Raw genomic sequence first — 20,764 nt, 5'->3', positions numbered from 1 at the left:
GTCAGGGATGACCTGCGAAGCTTCCGCGGCAGGTGTGGAGTATGGGAAGCAGAAGCTGGTCCCAGCAATGAAGTGTGGATGAGATAAGTGACGGTACCTCCTACACTGAACTTTTTTATTTTTAAAGATATTTTAATTTTATTTATTTGTCGGGGGGGAGAGAGAGAGAGAGAGAGAGAGAGAGCACAAGCAGGGAGAGCTGCAGTCAGAGGGAGAGGGAGAAGCAGGCTCCCCCCGAGCAGGGAGCCTGTTGTGGGACTTGATCCCAGGACCCTGGGATGCTTAACCGACTGAGCCACCCAGGCGCCCCTCCTATACTGAACTTTTAAAGGAATACCCCCATTTGAAGGTTTCTTACAAATGGGTTTTCTAAGATTAACACAACCCTCATGGATAATTTTCTCACTTGTGAATAGTGGCGGAACAAAGCTTTAGGATCTTGATTCATCAGAAAAGTTATCTTGTTGGCTTGATTTACTCTTTGCTCAGATTTCCAAGTTGGAGTAAGAGTAAGGCCTTAGCACAGAGTCATTTAGGAATTTGGGGACCTGTAGACTAGCCTGTAGCAATTTTGAAGGACAGGGCTGTCAAGCGTTGCTGAAGGATGTCGAGAAGGGCCCTACCAAAAACCCTTTCCACTGTGAGGCAAATCATGGATGTAGCTCTGTCTCATTGGGCAGAGTTTGCTGAAGTCTTAAACAGAAATTGTATATGTTTTCTTCAATCATTTCCCTTTGAGTTACTCTGCAGATTTCTCTTTTGAGGGGCCCCTCTCATGTGGAATAGGCTTATTCTCAGAAGAACGAGGGAATAAAAAGTCACTTTCCTATGTATATGGAATGTTGTGGCCTTGCCAAAAAGAGGTAATCAGACAATGAACTACACAGGAGTTGGGGGAAAATATTGGCCCCGGCATTTAGGACCTAGATAACACTTGTCTCTGGCACAACCAGCTTTCATGTCCCCAAATCAACAGGGATGGTTATTTAAAGCAACTAAAATGGAAAATAATGTAGGTGTTTATGCCTTTAGGGAGCGGTTCCCTTAAAAATATTTTCCCCTAATTCCACTAATAGAAAAAGATGTTTTCTAGAAACAATTTGTATTTATTCAGCAATATTCAAAAGGTAAAACTATGTGTTAGAACATTTACACGAAGTTCTAGAAAAGGTGAAATCAATCATAGGTGGTAGAGATCAGATGAGTGGTTGCTTGTGGAGGTGGATTGACTAGGAAGGGGTACAGGGAATTTTCTGGAGTGATGGAAACTTTCTGTATATTGATAGAGGTGTGGGTTACACAGGTGCATATGTGAAAACTGATTGACTTGTACTGTTAAGACGTGTGCATTATATGAATTATACCTCAATTTTAAAAACTTTTAAAAACTAAGTATCTCTCTGCCATTCAAAAAATTTTGAAAATACTTTCCCTTAACCTCTCAAAGATGGGAAAAAGGGCCAGTATGGAAATTCTCATTTAATTACTTCTGAATAAATTTTTTATTGAGATATAATTGAAATAAAGCACTGTATTAGTTTTAGGCATACAGCAAGATGATTTGATACATGTATAGTATATACTGTGATGTGATTATAGCAATGAGTTTAGTTACCATCTATCACTACACATAGTTAGAAATTTTTTTAAGATCTACTCTCTTACCAACTTACAAATATACAATATACTACTATTAACTATAGTCACCATGCTATACATTACATCCCCGGGATTTATTTATCTTATAACTAGAATTTTGTGCCTTTTGGCCCCCTTCACCTCTTTCACCTACCCCTCAGCCCCTGCCTCTGGCAACTACCACCAGTCTGTTCTCTGCATCCATGAGTTTGATTTTTTTTTTTTTTTTTAGATTCCACAAAAAGTGAGATTATAGAGTACTTGTCTTGCTCTGACTTATTTCACTTAGCATAATACCCTCAAGGAACTAGAAAAAGGAACAAATGAACTGCAAGATTGGTAGAAGGGGGCACCTGGGTGGCTCAGTCGTTAAGCATCTGCTTTCGGCTCGGGTCATGGTCCCAGGGTCCTGGGATGGAGCCCCGCATCAGGCTCCCTGCTCTGCGGGAGCCTGCTTCTCCTTCTCCCACTCCCCCTGCTTGTGTTCCCTCTCTCACTGTCTCTCTCTCTGTCAAATAAATAAATAAAATCTTTTAAAAAAAGATTGGTAGAAAGAAGGAAATAACAAAGGTCGGAGCGTAAGTAAATGAAATCGAGTCTAAGACAATAATAGAAAAGATCAGTGAAACTAAGAGTTGGTCTTCCAAAAAGATAAACAAAATAGACAGATCTTTATCTAGCCTCACCAAGAAAAAAAGGGGACTCAAATAAATAAAATCAGAAATGAAAGAGGAGAGGTTACGAATGATAACACAGAATGACAAGGGATTGAAGGAGACTACTATGAGCAATTATTCACCAACAAGTTGGACAGCCTAGAGGAAATGGATAAATTCCTAGAAACATACAACCTATAAAGTCTGAATACATTTTGAGGAAATTTTTAGTAATGTTAAGGTGTGGGCCTTTCCTTAAAGCTTGACTTTTCCATTTTCCTTTCTGGAAAGAATGGTAAAACAGCTCTGGGAACAATGAGGCTGACCTCATTTGCCCATGTGCCTCTCCCTCCCCCATGCTTCCCTCAGCGCCCCCTCCAGCGTGCTTCTGACTGAGGTTTGGGCAACAAAGGGTCAATTGCATGTAGAAAGCTATAGCAGCCCTTAAATGGGTTTTTCTGTCATGCTACTCCCACCCTGAGGTAGACTTTAGACTTGGTAAATCTGTTGTTCCCTTTCTCAGTAGAGTTTAACAGGTAAAACTTCAACACTGGTAAGTCGAAACTATTCGGAATAGCTGTGTACCTAGGACAGCATGGTTATCTTTGTATCCACAGGCATCCTCTCTGTCGTGCCTTACAAATGTAGATAATGTGCGTAGAATTGGGTGGAAGTGTTGAAATTCACCCAGCTGCTTCCCCAACTTCCAACAGGGCTAAATAGCTAGAGATGAGCTCCTTGGGCCCTGAACCCACTTAGATGCTGGTGATTGTGAAGACATGGCAATTGCAGGGCCCCCAGCATAAGCTGTTGAAGTGGTTTTACCGTGTCTTTCTTTCTCGAACACTGCCAGGTGTAAACTACCCTGTTCCCAGCTCTGGGCCGGAGGTAGGATTCTCTCTCGGGCTGGAGCCCTGGGCTCCAGAGCTGGCTGGGTTGGGCCCAGGGGCACAGGGTGGGGGCTGTTCTCGGCCTAGAGGCACTGCCTGCAGCAGGCTGTGGATGAGTGTGTGTTGGTGGGGGAGAAGGTGGGCGTCGATTCCCCTTTATTACTCTCCTTGGGGCAGAAATGGTAAGCCCTTGGTAACATCCATAATCCACAGTTTATTACAAAGGGACACATTCCTTTCTCTCTTTTAAATATAGAAACAAACATAAGCAAGCTTGATTTTCCAAGCAGGGGGTGCACAGGCTCTGTATGTTCCTTTCTTTGTTGCAGGAGCTTCTCAAGAACACTGTCTTTGTCTGTTTTGTTCACCAGTGAATCTGCCCCAAGGTCCTAGAGCAGTGCAGGATAGGTGCTTATTAACTGTTGGTCGGATAGGGAGGGGCACATAGGCCTGGACATGGTGGTACTTAACTAAGCACAGTGGCTAACATCATCCTGTCTCTTGGTCCCATTTGCTCCTCAAAGCGAGGCAGATCCTTTTGTGGGGGAATCAGGCCTTCAGAGACCCCCATCGAGGGTTTCCCTTGATGATTTCCCTGCTTTTCATTCTTATTCATTCAGAGTGTAAGGTACTATGTTTTACTTTTTGAATGAATGAGGCTAGGCTTCAGGGTCCTCATCTTAATGCAGGAAGTTGAACTCTAGAATATTGCTGAAGAAGGATAGTGGGAGAGTGAGGATCATTTTTTTCTCTCATATCTCTAGCCTGAATCTTACAACGAAAGCAGCCGGCTATACGAAGAAATAGTACTGAACGGTTCTCACTGGTACAGGGGCCAGACACTACCCCCCCCCCCCCCACCGCCATAGCACCTGCCATGAGACATGTACCGCCTCAGGCAATGAGCGGTGGTTTTACTGCCTGACCCTCCACTCACCGCGTGGCTAATGATAGACTTCTGCTGCTTCCCTGTTGGCCACTCCTCTCATTGATAGAGGCATCTGGGGGTGTGGTGAGGTAAAGACACCCCTGTTTTCCCAGCAGGCAGCTAAGCAATCCCACACATCAGGAGTACTTCCTTCAGGGATCTCAGGCTGGAGTCGCTTATTACTGGGAACAGGAATGTTTTAGATACTGTCAAACTGAATCAAATAGAATTGGCCCAGCTGCCCCGCACGGTTGCGGATTACGCTAGGGATTGCTCATTTGTGGTCCGTGCCCTTGGTTTTTCCCTCCTGCCCCATGATTCTTGGAGAAAGAAGGTCATTTTATGGTTCCTTATTCAGGACAAGCACAAAGGATCCCCCACCACAAATCCGGTGACTATTTGTATTCAGGCTCATGGCGAATTTTCCCAACCGTCCTAATCCTATAAAAAGCTCCTTGAAAGAATAACACATATCAGTTGAGTTGGCATAGAAACATGGAATGGTTTCAAGTGAAGTGCTGTTAAATGCCACGATGTGTTATTGAATAGTCACTGGGACAGTTGTGCATGGGTATCTGGATTCTTTCCCAAAGATTGTGTGATCACGCAGATATAATCACCACAGTGCAAACCTGATCCCATGAGTTCCCTAAAAAATGCTCCAAACACCATTCTCATTGTCTCCATTCTACAGGTTCTGTCAGCTTCCTCCTTTCTGGAGTGTCTCACACCCCCCTGCACTACTTATATATATCTACCATTTCTCCTCTTCAAGGCCAACCTTAATTTTTGATTTCTTTTTTTCTCAGAGCCTTCCTGTAGCATCCCCAATCTGGGTGAGCTCGACTTTGTGTAACAAGTTTGTTTGTACTGAGTCATGGCATTTTCCCATCTATTTACCTCCCATTGCTAGTTTTTATTCACGCCCCTCCTCTCCCCTCTTTCAACCACATGCCCTTTCTACCTTGGTAGATTGTCAACTGCTTCGGGGAGGAAAAAAAAGCCATGCCCTGTACAATTCTGTGTCCCTAGCTGCTAGTGTAGAACCATAATACATCTGTCTCTAACACTGATCAAGTGTATTCATTATCCCCACTATATAGATAGGAACCAGGGTTCGGTTTGGTAGGAAATTTGAATGAGCTCATATAACTGCTGAGCTTCAGTAGGATTTGAACTGGGCTTTTTACTTTAATATTCTTTATTGTTTTAATTGTTTTAGCTGTTAAATTGTATTTATCAGTTTGAGTTGGTGTTATATGCATGTGGTAAAAAAAAAAAAAAAGAAAAGTCCAAAGGTTCAGGGTCTCTTTCTGTTCTATTGCACTGGGTGAGTAACTTAATACATGCTTGTTCTCAGAATGTCCTGCTATTTTCCTTTAAGAAGCCACCTTGCTGTTCTGACTTCGGACTTCTGCTGTTCTGTTAGTGGCTCCATCACAAAATCTTGGGATGGCTTTTTACCTTCCTCTTGCTCGCCCCAGCTAATTGGTGGCTCAAGACCAGCTGCTACTTCAAAGAGCCTTCAAATCGATGCCTGCCTTCTCCCTTGTCACTGCTCCCCCAGATCCGGCCCTCACTCCCCTACCCAGAGGCCTGCAGTCTGGCCGCCCTCCCTACCTCCCTTCACCCTGTTGCACTCCATTTCAGGGTACTCTAGAACCCTTCAGAAACCTGCAGGGAGTCCTTCTACCTTCCGATTGAGTTCTTAGCTCAGGGCTTCTTAACTGTTTTTGTTCAGCCGTCTAGTTAGTTTGGGTAATCTGGGGAAGCCACTGTCCCTTGCTAAATAATGGTTTTAAATGCTTAAAATGAAACGTAAGTTTACAAAGGGAACCGTTGAAATAGCTATCAAGCTATTTTAAAAGCAAATTTTGATATGAAAGTCTGTGTAATTTCTTATTATAATTAATAATTCTGTAGTGAATACACTAGATAACAAGGTCCCCAGCAGGTGTGGTAACTACCACCACTTCATAGTAGTCATGGGTGCAAGCGATATCTTGAGATACCCACAGCTTCTGTGCTTTGATAGGAAAATGTCCATGATTTGTTTGGGGACGAGTCACAGGTCCTTCTACGATTACTGTCTTACCTACATTTTGTGACCAAAGGAAATGCCAAATTTCAGTCCGAGGTTAGTGAAAATAAATTGTTAATCCCTTTCCACTTGTGTTTTTGGCCCCCAGGTTCAGCACCCCCCTTCCTGAGTCTGAATCTCAAGACTCTGTGAGGTCTGCGATCTCATTCCCTGTTAACTTGAAAGCTTTCCCTGTTAACTCCTTCCGCTCTCCCTGTGTGGGCTCTGCATTGTGCACCATACAGATGGGAGAGAAAACTGGGAGCCACATTGTCTAACCTGAGCCCTGCATCTCTGTTCTTCTGTTTGCATCTGTGCAGGTAGAAGAAGGATGGTGGGAAGGCGTTCTCAATGGGAAGACCGGAATGTTTCCTTCCAACTTCATCAAGGAGCTGTCAGGGGAGTCGGATGACCTGGGCATCTCTCAGGATGAGCAGCTCTCCAAGTCAAGTAAGGAAGTCCCCCATGTGGGGGGCAGGGTGGGGGCACCGGCGGGTGCTGCTCCAGCCTCCCCACTTTTCTGTAGCCTGTGCCGAGGGACAGTGACGGAAGCTCACGAGTACGCTTCTGCTTGTGCTGCCTTCACCCCTGCGGTGTAGTAGGTTATCCTCGTAAAGGTGTGAACTGCACACCTTGATGTGTGCGCAGGCGCACGCTGTCCATCTCTGGATAGGTGACCGTCGGCCTTTGTGCCATTTTCATACTCTCCTATGGCTCATATTACTGTGCTTCCATACACTTCTCTCACTGCAAGTTGGTAATTATTTTTTAAATGAACCAAATGAGACTGTATTTCTCAGCATCCTTTGAGGAACTTGGAGAAAATTGGCACACGCACACACACAAAAACCGTTGGTGGTGAGAAGGGCTGTGTTCGGGAAGACTGCATGCCAGTTTCCTTACCAGTATGACAAGACAGCCCAGAGGCCAGCCCCACCTTGGGTGAGCATGCATGTCTTTCTGCGATGGTGAGAACGGACTCCAGGTCTTTCTTTCTCCAGGGCCTGAAGCTCTCCTCCCTCCAGCTTCTCTGCTGCCCTTTCCAGCTCACGGAGCAAAAGGTCAGGACCGGGAAGCTTTGTTCTCCCAGTCGCTAACCCTACCTCCCACATGGGTGTCTGTGTATCTCTTGTACCCCGTCTTGAGCCAAGCTCATGGCATGAATGTCGTAAGACGCTCGACTGTCATGGTGGTGCGGCACTACGTGGGGTTGCAGACCTCCCTTTCTAAACTCTGTCCTGTCAAAATAATACTGAAACATCTTTCTTTTCCATTGGGAAGAATCTGATTTTAGCAGTGTTCTCAAGTTAGTCGTGTCTCTTTTATTTAACCAGTAATCAGATGGACAGACTCCTAGTTTGGAGGTAACGCCACTTCTGGAAAAGTGTTCAGGCAACCTTCTTCACTTGGTCTCTCAGCAGCTCGGGCTCATTACAGCCTCTCATACATAGAAACAGCAGCTCTGGTCGGTTGGCTCATAGACTTCAGCTATACCCTTTCCCTCTACTGCCAATGCCAGGGACCCCACCCCACCCCTGAACTCCATTCCATCCTAGGGTCTATGGTAGGAAATACGGGGGGTGATTTTGGAGCAAGCGAAGCATCTTGGAGCTCCTGTTGCCTTCTCTGGCTTGGGGTGAAGCAAGTCTCTGCTAACATGGCCCGGCTAGTGAGTAAAACTGGGAGGGCAGTGAATGTCCTTGACCCCATGATAGTGGGAATTGCTATAGGTCCTGAACTGCACATCAATTCTAACCTCCCTGGGGTCTCCTTTTATATATGGGAATAGTGTTGTATTCAACAATTACCAATACCTGGTAATTGGGTCCTATGATCACAATACTGTACCTCAGGGATGTTGTGGATTAAATGGGCTTTCTTGGAGGGAGGACCAAATCGGGTCATCATGCCATTATTTCTGTGGGGAAGTGTATTATGGGTTCTAATAGCAATAATGTATATAAATCACCTCAGCCATATAAGGCTGTCCATAAACGGTCACTTTCATTGTTAATCATGATAAACTCTTGGCATATACCAGTTTGTATGTTGAGGCTGACGCACACGTACCATGCTCACTGAAGCATTTTGTGTCTGCATGTGGAAATTACTTTGGGATTCCTTTACTGATGCAGAAAAGGAGATCTGGAGGGGTATTGGACGACCTCTCTGGGAGAACCTTGACTTCTTGGTATCCTGCCATGTTAGCTATGCTTTCACAGCTGGAGGGGCAGAGAAGCAATGCCTTTTGTATTTTTGGAACTATTGAAATAAACTGTCTCCTCTTCCTCTAACTTAATAATATGGACGTTTGCCCCTGCCTGACCCCCTCAGCTCAAAGTGCATGGTGCTGGAATTTCTGGGGCAGGAGGTTAGGAGACTGAGTGGAATGGTCTCTCTGGGCACTTAGCCTTCCTTCACATGATCAGAAGGGGCTTTTTCTCTTGGAGAGGTTGTTCTCCCCAACACTCACTCAGTTAAACCTCTCCATTTCAGAACTAGGAGAGCCCCAAAGTTTCAGCAGCCATGTTTAGTTACCACAGAATCTGTCCCTTATTGAGGGGTTTTGGGGTCCCTGAAGAGGCATGGTTTCCTAACAAGGATGGATGATTCTGAAAGAACTACATGGCCTTGGCAATCTTCCTGTTTATACAGTTAAGGACAAGAGGGCCCATCTATCTATCTCCCCTCCATCTGTCCACCCATATCCATCCATCCTTCCTTCCTTCCTTCCTTCCTTCCTTCCTTCCTTCCTTCCTTCCTTCCTTCCTTCCTTCCTTCCTTCTTTCCTTCCTTCCTTCCTTCTTTCCTTCCTTCCTTCCTTCCTTTCTTCTATTCCTCATTCATTCAACCTTTGCTGAGCCCCTGTTGTTACTGAGACACTGCACAAGACACCGAAGATACACAGAGTCCCTGCCATCAGTCAGCTCACATTGCAGAAAGGGAGTACACAAGCTGGTAGTTCACGAAGGTGCCCCAGGTGCTCCATGAGTGTCTGAGGAAAAAGGTGGAAAGGCCAGTCCTATTGGGATCTGGGGACAATGGTGGTCCCAAAGGACTTTATACAAAAGCAGATGTCCCTGTGTCTTGCTGAATTGAAGTAATCCCCTGAAAGAGAAATAGCATCTCTCAGCATTCTGACAGGCTTTTCGGTAGCTGTTTACACTCTGATGATACAATGGCTATCAGATGGTAAAATGTATAAAATGTAGCCCAGATCACATACAGAAGTTAGGTATACTGGTAGGATTTGTCTAAGCGGAACCTTTGGTTTCAGAATGATTTTGCTTATTCCTGATTTGCAGAGAATGGCATCAGTAGTTTCAGTGTGCTTTACTTTAAATTTTTTTTTTTATTTTAAAGGAATTATAGAGTCACAGGAAGTTGCAAAAAAAAAAAAAAAAGAAAAGAAAAAAAAAAACAACCAACCAACCCAGAACTGTACAGAGAGATCCCATGTACCCTTCATCCAGTTTTCCCCCCGGGATAACATCTTGTAGTAGTAAATACCTTTTTACTTTTATCAAAAACTGAGAAAAACAAAGGTAGTTCATGCACAAAAGACATCTAGGTTTTTACTCTGGTATGAGCTAAACAGTACTTAATCAAGGTCTTTGTTAGACTAGCCCACTTAATATTCCTAACGTTTATGCCATTTTGGTAATTTTTAGAGAGTCTTGTGGCTTCATATAAAAATCCTCTTAATTTAAATGCTACCAGACATCACGGGTGAGGTGTTTTTGTTTTTTTTTTAAGAGGGATAAAATCTGTTCTGGTACATATGAAGAAAATTTTGTGTACAGTGTATCCTTGTATATGTCTTTGTTGTACACACACACACACCTACACGTGCACATAATTATTTGGTATTTGTCCTCTTCACATTTCTATTTCCAGAAAGTATTTGAGCGTAGTTATTAAGGTGAGTTTTGTCAACCGATGGATGAATGTAATACAAGAAACCTGGCATTATATTTCTAAGGAAGTGTGCCCAAACAGCTTGACACATGGCAGGTGTTCAATAAGCGCTTGCTGAGTCCTTTCTTACTCTAAGGAGGCATTTTTATCTTTGAATGACAGGTGCAAATTGCTTGAACTTGCTTTTCTTTTACCCTGATGTATTTTTATATATGGTGGTTGGTTATGAAAGTCTCTGAACTTTAGGTCTCTGTTCAGGGTAATCTAATCTGTCAAGGAAAGAGTTACAGCAATTGTATTGGTTGATAACGTTGATTTAAACCTTTTACCTCAGATAAGAAAGTTCATAGCTATGTAGTAGCAGAAACGTTTTGCTCCATACTTAAATTTGAAAACGCTATTGTATTTTATAGAATTTATGGAACATTAAAGGTACTTTTTGTACAGAGGTTTTTATTATAGAGGATTTCTAACACATACACAAGTCGAGAGAATAGTGTAATGAACCCCTGTGTGCTCAGCAACCAGCTTCAACATTCATTAGCCTGTGGCCACTTCATTGCAATTATACCACGGCCCAGTCCTCCCCCATATTATTCTGAAGCAAACTCCACATATCATATAATTTCAGTCATGAATATTTCAATATGTATCAATAAAAGGGGGGTCTTAAAATCCTTATCACACCAAAAAAATAATGGCAATTCCTCAGTGTAATCAAATATACAGTCAGTGTTCACTTTCCCCTCATAGCCTTCTGTTTCGTTTAAAGTTTTATTTATTTAAGTGATTTCTACACCCAACATGGGCCTCGAACTCATGACCCCGAGATCAAGAGTCAGATGCTCTACTGACTGAGCCAATCAGACACCCCATAGTCTTCTATTTTTAATGCAATTTGTTAGTTTCTTTTAAGATTTTATTTATTTATTTGAGAGAGAGAATGAGATAGAGAGAGATAGCATGAGACGGGGGAGGGTCAGCGGGAGAAGCAGACTCCCCGCCAAGCAGGGAGCCCGATGCGGGACTCGATCCCGGGACTCCAGGATCATGACCTGAGCCGAAGGCAGTCGCTTAACCGACTGAGCCACCCAGGCGCCCTTTTTTTTTTTTTTTTAAAGATTTTATTTATTTATTTGAGAGAGAGAGAATGAGAGAGAGCACACGAGAGGGGGGAGGGTCAGAGGGAGAAGCAGACTCCCCGCCGAGCAGGGAGCCCGATGCGGGACTTGATCCCGGGACTCCAGGATCATGACCTGAGCCGAAGGCAGTCGCTTAACCGACTGAGCCACCCAGGCGTCCCTCCAATTTGTTAGTTTGAATGTGCATCCAGAGGAGGTGCATGCTTTGTAACTTGTATCTGATTATGATCAGATGTGTTTCAAGTCTTTCTAAATCTCTGGATTCCTCCTCCATGTCTCCTTTTTCCCTTGTAATTTTATTTATTTATTTATTTATTTATTTATTTATTTATTTATTTATTTATTTATATGACAGAGAGAGAGAGAGAGAGCATAAGCAGGAGGAGTGGCAGGCAGTGGGAGAGGGAGAAGCAGGCTCTCTAAGCAGAGAGCCCGACGTGGGGCTCAATCCCAGGACCCCGGGATCATGACCTGAGCCGAAGGCAGATGCTTAACCGACTGAGCCACCCAGAAGCCCCTCCCTTGTAATTTTTTACTGAACAAACTGAGGTCCTTTGTCCATTAATTTCCCACCACCTGTCTTTGCTGATTTCATCTCTGTTATGCTATCGACTCTGTGTTCCTGTAAATTGATAATCACATCTAGGGGCTTGATTAAATTGAGGTTTGAAATATATATATATATTCCCTAAAATGTCATAGATGGTGGTGTATCATCTATATGAAGGCTCATAATGTCTAGCTGTCTTTGTTTTTGAATGTTAGCAGCCACCAACGATTCTCACCCAGATCTGTTGGGGCTTCCAGAATGACCCCAACAAGGAATTTTTTTAAAGATTTTATTTATTTATTTGACAGAGAGAGACAAAGCGAGAGAAGGAACACAAGCAGGGGGAGTGGGAGAGGGAGAAGCAGGCTTCCCGCTGAGCAGGGAGCCTGATGCGGGGCTTGATCCCAGGACCCTGGGACCATGACCTGAGCCGAAGGCAGACGCTTAACAACTGAGCCACGCAGGCACCCACCAACAAGGAATTTTTTAAAAGAATGAAATGGGCTCCCATGTAGCAGACCAATGGTGAAAAAAATTTGAGTAAATTAGGTTTTTCAAAAAGAAAACATCCAAGTGATTGTAATAATAATGTGGGCAGAATCTTAGGAATAGAAAGGAATTTAGAGATCGTCCAGCCGGTGTCAGATAAGAACCCTAAAGTCCAGGGAAACTAAGTTCTGGGTGTGGCATGGCTTATAAGTGACGAGGCCACAATTATATTCAGGCTTTTCACACACACTTTGGTATTGCTTTTATTCTGGCCTGCAGTTTACCCTTTCACAGAGCATCTGACAAATTTCAAATTTGACTAGAGTTTAGATTGTTTCTTCCTATTGCAGATCATGATTAATTAATTACCTTTTCATTTTCCATTTTGCACGTGCTGGTATTGACTAAATGTGAAAGAGAACTACTTATAGGGGTGCCTGGGTGGCTCAGTCGGCTAAGCTGCTGACTCTTTGTTTTGGCTCAGGTCATGATCTTGGGGTCCTGGGATTGAGCTCCATGTTGAGCCCTGTGTCGGGCTCCGTGCTCGGTGGGGAGTCTACTTGAGATTCTCACCCTCTCCCTCCCCCCAACTCATGCATGCTCTTTCTCTCTCTCCCTCTCTCTCTCTAAAAAAAGAACTAATTATAAATTATACTGATACTAAATTATAATCAGAGAATATCCTGAATCCATAAGATTTATTTGGACGCTGAGGCAAATCCAGATATTACTGTTGTCCAATTTCATTTTCAGACAAATTTTGCTTCACATTTGAGACATAAACGTGTCTTATTTCTAACATATTTTTTAATATTATTGAATTTCTCAGATTCTAAAGTAAATGTTGTAAAACCAAAAAGTATTCCTGTTAGTTTTTTTCTTTAAAAAAACATCATTTAGCTACAGAAACATTTTGTTCAATTATTTTCCATAATTTTCAGAGGGACAAGGTTTGCATTTTCTTTCTGTAACCATTAATAACTAGGAGATTTCAGTTTGAATTGACTTTGTTGTTTTCCTAATTCTTTATTTTGGGATTTTAGATTCTGAATCTTTAGTGATTTGTCAAGCTAAGACGAAGATGAAGATGGCCTTTTAAAACTTGGGGCAAACCACTTTCATGATATAGAAATATTGTATTTCATTAGTTGTAAGATAAAGATTGTTCTTTTTTATTTTGTACATTTTGTTCTTTTTAGTATTAGTTGGTATTTGTATTGTATATGACATTCTATTAGCATTGAAGAGCAATTAGCAAATTGATGAAACAGTTTTAAGCAAAATTAGATGCCAGGATAAACATATGATTTTCTGTTGAAATTCTAAAATTCTTCCCTTTTTTTTTTTTTAAAGATTTATTTATTTATTTATTTATTTGACAGAGAGAGACACAGTGAGAGAGGGAACACAAGCAGGGGGAGTGGGAGAGAGGGAAGCCGGCTTCCTGCAGAGCAGGGAACCCGATGTGGGGCTCGATCCCAGGACCCTGGGACCATGACCCGAGCCGAAGGCAGACGCTTAACGACTGAGCCACCCAGGTGCCCCTAAAATTCTTCCCTTTTAGAGTGTTTGCTGCCTTCAGGTATTAATACTTAATAGTGATAGTAGAGTATTTCTGCCAATGGAATAAACAGCACTCATATTCATGAACTTTCCAATTGCCCGTCTCCTTTGCGCTTTAGATAGAACATGTGTGTCCTCGTTCACCCGCAGCCCAGGCTCCATTTCCCATCGCCTTGCTGCCAGTGAACAGGTCTTTGCACACATGCTTGGCCATTCAGAGACATCAGAGCTGTGGTCTCCCTCAGTGATCCTCAGACTTGGTCCTGGGGAAGAACACAGGGAGGTTCTGTTGTACTTGGAGGGACTTTATCAAAATGCTGATTTCTTTTTCTTCCGCTTTCTTTTTCTGACACTGAGAGGACTCCCGCTGTTTAGTTTGGGAGGACCTCGCTTGCAAAACATCTGCGTCCTTAGGAATAATGTCACCTTGATGACCAAAGTGAAGCAGAATAAAAATTACCCAAATAAAACAAGCTGCTGTTATTTGCTCTTTTTTTTTTTTTTTTTTTGGTCATCAAAGTCCTCAAGAGCTGCAAATCTAACACGAACCTTTGAGACACTCTCTTGTTTCTTTGGATGATTCTTACGTAGCCAGTGGTTTTGAACATCTAAGTTTTTGCTTTAATTGGATGGAGCACACTTGTCAAAAAGGGCGGACTTCAGAAGGAGGGTGTCCCACCATGCCTGTAGGACATGGAAATGGGAAATACCCGATGGCATTTCAGTTGTCCATCTGATCATTCACAGTTCTCTTCATGTCTCAGGAGTGACGTGGCCCAGAAGCTGACTTGATGTTTCCTGTTGGAGTTTTCCATTTTCCTAAAGAATGTTCTAAGAAGTGAGACAAGTTGCTCCCTCCCTCTCAGTTCCTCTCTCTGTAAATGTAGCCTGCCTTTCTCTCCCTCAGACTTATTATGAGTGAGCTGTATGACTGGCCTCTAGTTTGATATTTAGCTTGTAAGCCATAAGAGAACCTGTTTGTTGGGTAATGTAGAGTAATGCATTTATTAATTGAGTTTGCCTTTAGCAAACCATTTTACCTGCCCATGGTATTCTCTGTGAGGGGTGTGTGTGTGTGTGTGTGTGTGTGTGTGTGTGTACTCAAACTAGGACAGTGTGTGTATATTTTCTGTACTTATGATTCCGGAGAAATTTGGCCTTTAGCTATGTGTCCAGTCCTATGCTCTTGATAACCTCTACTTGTAACAACAAAAAAGAGATAATTTGAATTTGACAGTGGGTGAGTCCTATGTCCTCATGCTAAGTACAGTCTCGTGACTGATATGGCAAAAGCTCAATTAAGGTGTTTCAAGAAATAGGGTTTTCTGCTGTCCGCAGTGCTAAGCAGAAAGCCCCTTACATCTACACGGATGACACTATTGGTTTCAATCCTTATTGGTGAGCTCCCCCGCCCCCAGCATATTAGTGCCTTTTCTTGCTGAAAGGTACGAAGGGTAAAATCTTTAAAGAGAATTCTGTGCCTTGTTGAGAATCGTGGGGTCGTGGATATCATTTTGTATTATACAGGGCCCTAGGGGTAGAAGATAAAAGATAATGGGCCTAAATCTATATTACGCATGGGTCATACTCTCCAAAGAGGAGTTTGCCCTGTATAATTGAGTTCATTAAGGAATCCAATTAATTGGATTTCTTCTGGTTAATTGAGGTTTTCCTTTTCTTGAGTTAAAATGCAGAAATGGCTTCCAGGTTTAAATTGGGCCTAATCTACATGCCAGTCATTTGCAGAAGCAAGCCCCTCTTCTGGGTGCTCATTGCCATCATGGTTGCGTGGGGACTTTGGGCTCATTCCTTAACATTCTTAAATTCTGCCTAATGGTCTCTAATTAATTTGCCAATAAAACTCTTACAGCGGATTCATTGAAGGCAAGTTCAGTTAAAGACTCTCCCTCTTCCTTCTTTTGCCATCATTTGCTCCCCCTTCCCCCCTCTTGTTTTTCTCTCCCCTTCTCTTCTCTCATTCACTGTCAGGAAAGACTACCTTTGAAGGGACAATTCTGTACCGAGCTGCACCCGGAAAGACGGAGGGCCACAGACGCTATTACAGTGAGTGACCTTAACAGCAGGAGGCAATTGTAAAGTTAACATCCGGGTACTTGTGGTTTTTGACACGGCCGCACTTTCCTGAGCTGCTCATGCTTCTGCCAAGTGTCTGTGTGAATTTCTGATGCAAGGACATGGACTTATTTGCCCGAATAAGTGCTGTCTCCTTGGTATGTGCTACAGGAGCATCCTCATCACCAGCCCTGGCGCTTTCTCGTTTGCTTTGTGCCTCTGCCATGTGTGTGACATGCGTGCATGAGCCATGCGTGCAGAGAAGGGACCGGTAGCATTTGTCACGGCATACGTATTTGTGCCAGTATCTCTGGGCCTCTGGGGTGGTGTAAGATGGCTTCCCATGGAGATGTCAACCTCTCGCGGTTACTGCTTTTCCTGAGTGGCTCATTAGAAACCAATAAACCATTTCTTCATTGCGTGTTCAAAGAAATAAGAATGCGGCATGAAAGCCTACGCCAGAAATGGTGTTCTGCTCTGCTCATTCTGCCAGGCACCGCACGACAGACTTCTTTTGGCAGGACCAACATATAGCCTTTTGTGTTATGAGATAAAGCTGCCAAAAGTTGAGGGGGAAGGACATGAATGAGATTAATGAATGAATTTCATGAAGCCCTTAGAACAGTTCCTGCCGCTGAATGGCACTGTGCACGTGAGTTTTAAATTTAAAATCAACAAAAATGGCTCACAGATCTGAATTGATCCATGCTGGAATATTTCGGTCAGTTACACAAAAGTGTAATTTATGATGTCATTTGGCCCGCCGTATAACAGAGAAAACTTGAGGCTTTTTTCTTTTTTTACCTTGAAGGCAAAGCCTCCACCCTGGTGTGCAGGTACACATATGCATCCATCCTACGTACGCAGAAGTGGTGAAAGAGAAGGTGCAGATGTGAACGCCAGAACCTGGCTTCTCACACCGTCTGGGGTGCAGTTCGTTCTTATTTCCGTCCCCCCACAGACGGAGAACTGGTCTTGCTGTACACGACTTTACTACGCATGCCGTGTGCCGCCTGCACCTCACCACGGGTGGTTGACAAACCGGGACTGGTCTACTCCCTGGTCACCTAGACGAGTCCCCTGGCCACACGTCTGAAGTCATAGCAGTGCCCACCGCTCTAAGCGCTTCCAAACAAGCACACTTCCTGCGCTCAGCGCGCGGTGTACCGGTCACAACCCCTTCATGACCTGGCCCCAGCCCGCAGACGACACTCTGAGCCATACTGCCCGTGGGGGTCACTGACACGGGGACACTTTATAGGAAAGCAAGTATGATGGGCACCAGTAGCTAAAAGCTGCAGCACCCAACCGACATGAAATGTCACCTTTCTTTCCCTCCAAAGGGAAGGAACTAGATTCTGAGTTATTTCACCAACCCAGATATTCAGCTATATGATTTGCATACTGAAAAGCGATAGAAGCAGGCTGCCAGAATGTCTGGAAGAAAAATCTGCTGTGGGTTTCCTTCCCAGTCCATGCTTATGTGGCTGAAAGACTGCCCCCTCTCCCCATGTAATGTGAAGAGCATTTCTCACAGTGATTAATAGAAAGTCATTAAGATGAGCCCGGAAGGCATCGAATCCCTGAAACCAGAAGCTCAGTGAAATCAGAATGGCACTGGTTGAAAACATCATGGTTCTAATTAATGAGGAAAGATAGAAGACTCCTTCAGATTCCTCTCTTTGAAGAACTAAAACAGCCTTGCCCTAATCCACTTGCCTGCTGCCTTCTGCGGCTGCTGCTGGTGGTGGTGGGGAGGGCAGGACGGTGAGGGTTTTTTCCACTAACTCTTTCTTTATTCCACCCTCAAATGGGTCTTTCCAACCCAGAAAAGAATATACAAGCCATTTATCACATAGAAAGGATCCATACGGCAAAATGAGAACATGTTAAAGGGGAAATGACACAATATTTAGACTCCAAAATTATATCTCCAGCAGGGATATTTCCAAAAACAATGAACAAATAAACACACAAATGGATAGCTAATCCAGGGGGGTTCTCCATGTTTGCACACTCAAATTCAGTCCTATAAATTGCAGCCGACCCCACGGCTGCAGGCTGCTCCTCATGGCTCTGTCCTCCATTCTTGCTCACAAATGCTGTTCTTTACTTAATTAAAATGTACAACAGGGATCTTCCTCCTCCCCCCTTCCTTTGTGGCCTATAAATGCCATTTTATTGAAAACAGCAGCAGCAACAAACACAGCCATTGTTTTAATTTTAAGGATTTGATTTTGAAACTTGTTGGCAATTTATAATGACCTTTTGATATTTTATCTGTTTTCATTTAACAGTTCCTTCCTGCCCTGAGACTTCTTTATTTGAATGACTTCGACATTTTATAACATTTTATGTGAGCAATTATTTGGTGTATTGTTCATATGTACTAGGAGCCCACCTTCCCTATAGAGGGATAGCGCACGATTGCCTAATACAGAACCAACTTTGATTATGTACTTTCATCGAGGGCATTGTTGTCATCAGGGGATATACAGTAAATGTTCAGGAGCTATTCTACACACCTAGAGGCTTTAGAGACAGATTGAATGGCAAACTAGTATTCCATAAAATATCCTTTGAATCCTGCCCTTTGATGGCATGACTGATGCACTGACTTTCAAAGTAAGAGTGTACACCCAGAAATTAACTAGAAACAAATAGGCTCTTCCTTTTAGGAACATGATTGTGGGCAGAGCTTGGGGAATAAAGAATCTGGGAGGTAAGTGTTCACGCTGTCTTGCTGATAACTATCTGATGACTTCCAACACATGCCACAGGAAGTCGAAGGAAGGGTGTCATGTCCCCAGTGTTCTTCTTTGGAAAGGGATTCAGCTTTGGGGAAATGATGGCATTGAAGGAGGGGAAGAAGAGCGGTAGGCTCGGAGGAGTCCGGCCTCCGGGAGGGCAGCTTCCTTTCCCTCTTTAACAAACACAATCATCTTGCCAGGGAAAGCGTCTCAATGTCAAGTTTGGTTTAATGCTTTCCTCGAGAAACATGTCTGCGTGCATTTATTCCTTGTGAAGCCATCCAGAGAGATTTAATTCTTTGGCAGTCATAATTTTATGTGGTTTCTTTAATTGCTAATTTGTTTAAATGGCTTTTAGCTTTACAGTTTCCCTTTAGGAAATGTTACTTTCATTGCTAATTGCTAATTGCCATGAGTCATAGAGATTGGAGGTACAGTATGTGATACTGGCAGGGTGGGGAGGTGAGGACAGGGTGGGAAGGGTTGTTATCATGCAGACTGTGGCAAAACAAGTTTGTGTCAGAATCAGGCTCGGGCTGAAGAGTGGTGAAATGTCACACAGAGATCTGCTTTGAAATTAGATTTTTTTTTTTGAAGAATTTTGACTCACTTCTTAAAATTAAAGGCTGTGGGTGGGGAGATCGAACAAAACTCAGAGCCACCCAAATGCAACATATTCAACACACTAAATGGAAAGCCCCAGTGCAGGTTGTCCTATGCCCAGTAACACTTTTAGAGGTGGTTCCTGGCTGGCTGTGAGGCACTTCACAGCTATGGCTGATTTCTGAGCTCTTTCTCTCCCCGTCCCCACTCTTGACAGGTTTAAGGGAAACCACAGGCTCCGAGAGTGATGGGGGTGACTCGAGCAGTACCAAATCCGAAGGTGCCAACGGGACAGTCGCAACTGCAGCAATCCAGCCGAAGAAAGTTAAGGGAGTGGGCTTTGGAGATATATTCAAAGACAAACCAATAAAACTAAGACCAAGGTCGATTGAAGTAGAGAATGACTTTCTACCGGTGGAGAAGGTATGTTCAACAGTTTCTGTTTTATTTCAACACAGTGTGGAGTACCCAAAAGTCCATTGTAGGGCATCTGAGACTTCTTATGCCTCTTCTGGGGTGTCGGCGTCCTCACATGCTAGCTGTTTGCTCTCTCCCCTTTGAGGCTCTCCCTTTGTGTTTCTGGAAAGGCTCATGCTCTAGTTTGCGTCTTCTCTTCTTACTGATGTCTCTGTGGAATGCGTCTCAGTATGACTTTTCAAATGGACCTGCACTTCTCCATTCCCCTCCACCACCACCCCCCAAAAAGCCCCTCATGCCTGGACCCAGCTAAACACATGACCATGACACTCGCGAGCACAGACTGATCTATCACTTCTCCTTGTCCGTTTCTCTGGTGCTTAGTGCCTGGGTGTGTTGACTGGTTCTGCGGTAGACCAAAGGGGTTGCGCGTTCTTTTCTCTAGGAGTTAGGTGGGAATGATTTCAGACGGCCGAAAGGAAGTCTTCCGCATGTGGGTATGATGGGGATGGGTTGTGCTGTGACTCCCTGCGTTGCTACCATCAGGAAGCTGGCTGTTTTCTTCCACCTCTCTGGTTCTGGGTTGCGGAGAGGCAGACAGCGTGTTGCTGCTGAGTACGCGGTTGCCACAGCAACACACCCAGAGCCACCGAGCTTGTGGCTGTCGGTGACGTCTACTGTGGTACACTTCTGAGCACCAGAGCTTTGCTTAGGATTTGATAAATACTGTGGAATTTTCCAGATTGTAATAAGCTACACTTGTGCTGTGCTTAAGGAATGTTTGTTAATTCGATTTAGTGCTGAAACTTTTGCTTTGATGTTTGTGCCAGTAGGCTCGGGGGATGGGGCATTGGCAGCATCTCTAACTCAGGTTTATCGGTGGCTTTTAAATGTTTTTCATTTTTCAGGTGAGATGAATTTTTAAAAGTTGCGTCATCTTCCACAGCTGTAGAACTTCCAGCCACCTCTTTCCCCCAGCCCCCAGCAGCCTTGCCTGGTGTCATCATGCATTAGAATCTGGAAAGGAAACTTTGGGACACTTAATACTCTTAGAGATGAAAAAGGCA

General features: G+C 43.7%; 1 protein-coding gene across 7 annotated transcripts in view; it reads left to right on the top strand.

The window, feature by feature from the left end:
- SH3KBP1 (SH3 domain containing kinase binding protein 1) overlaps positions 1 to 20,764 on the top strand; it is a 332,304-nt gene that overhangs the window by 176,221 nt on the left and 135,319 nt on the right. For 6 of the 7 annotated variants that reach the window (XM_064573852.1, XM_064573854.1, XM_064573849.1 and 3 more), the window contains 2 exons: positions 6,513 to 6,642; positions 19,498 to 19,703. In XM_064573852.1, coding sequence (XP_064429922.1) covers positions 6,513 to 6,642; positions 19,498 to 19,703 — 336 coding nt within the window. Of the gene's footprint in view, positions 1 to 6,512; positions 6,643 to 7,193; positions 7,254 to 15,843; positions 15,919 to 19,497; positions 19,704 to 20,764 lie in introns of all 7 variants that reach the window. The other variant, XM_064573856.1, reaches the window with a different exon arrangement.

Source organism: Mirounga angustirostris, unplaced genomic scaffold (genome assembly GCF_029215605.1).
Source record: "Mirounga angustirostris isolate CCGP_5_RB_7025 unplaced genomic scaffold, mMirAng1.0.hap1 SCAF_11, whole genome shotgun sequence".
In the NCBI taxonomy this organism is placed as follows: domain Eukaryota; kingdom Metazoa; phylum Chordata; class Mammalia; order Carnivora; family Phocidae; genus Mirounga; species Mirounga angustirostris.
Note: the sequence above shows the minus strand (reverse complement) of the source record. Positions and strands in the feature narration are given on the sequence as shown.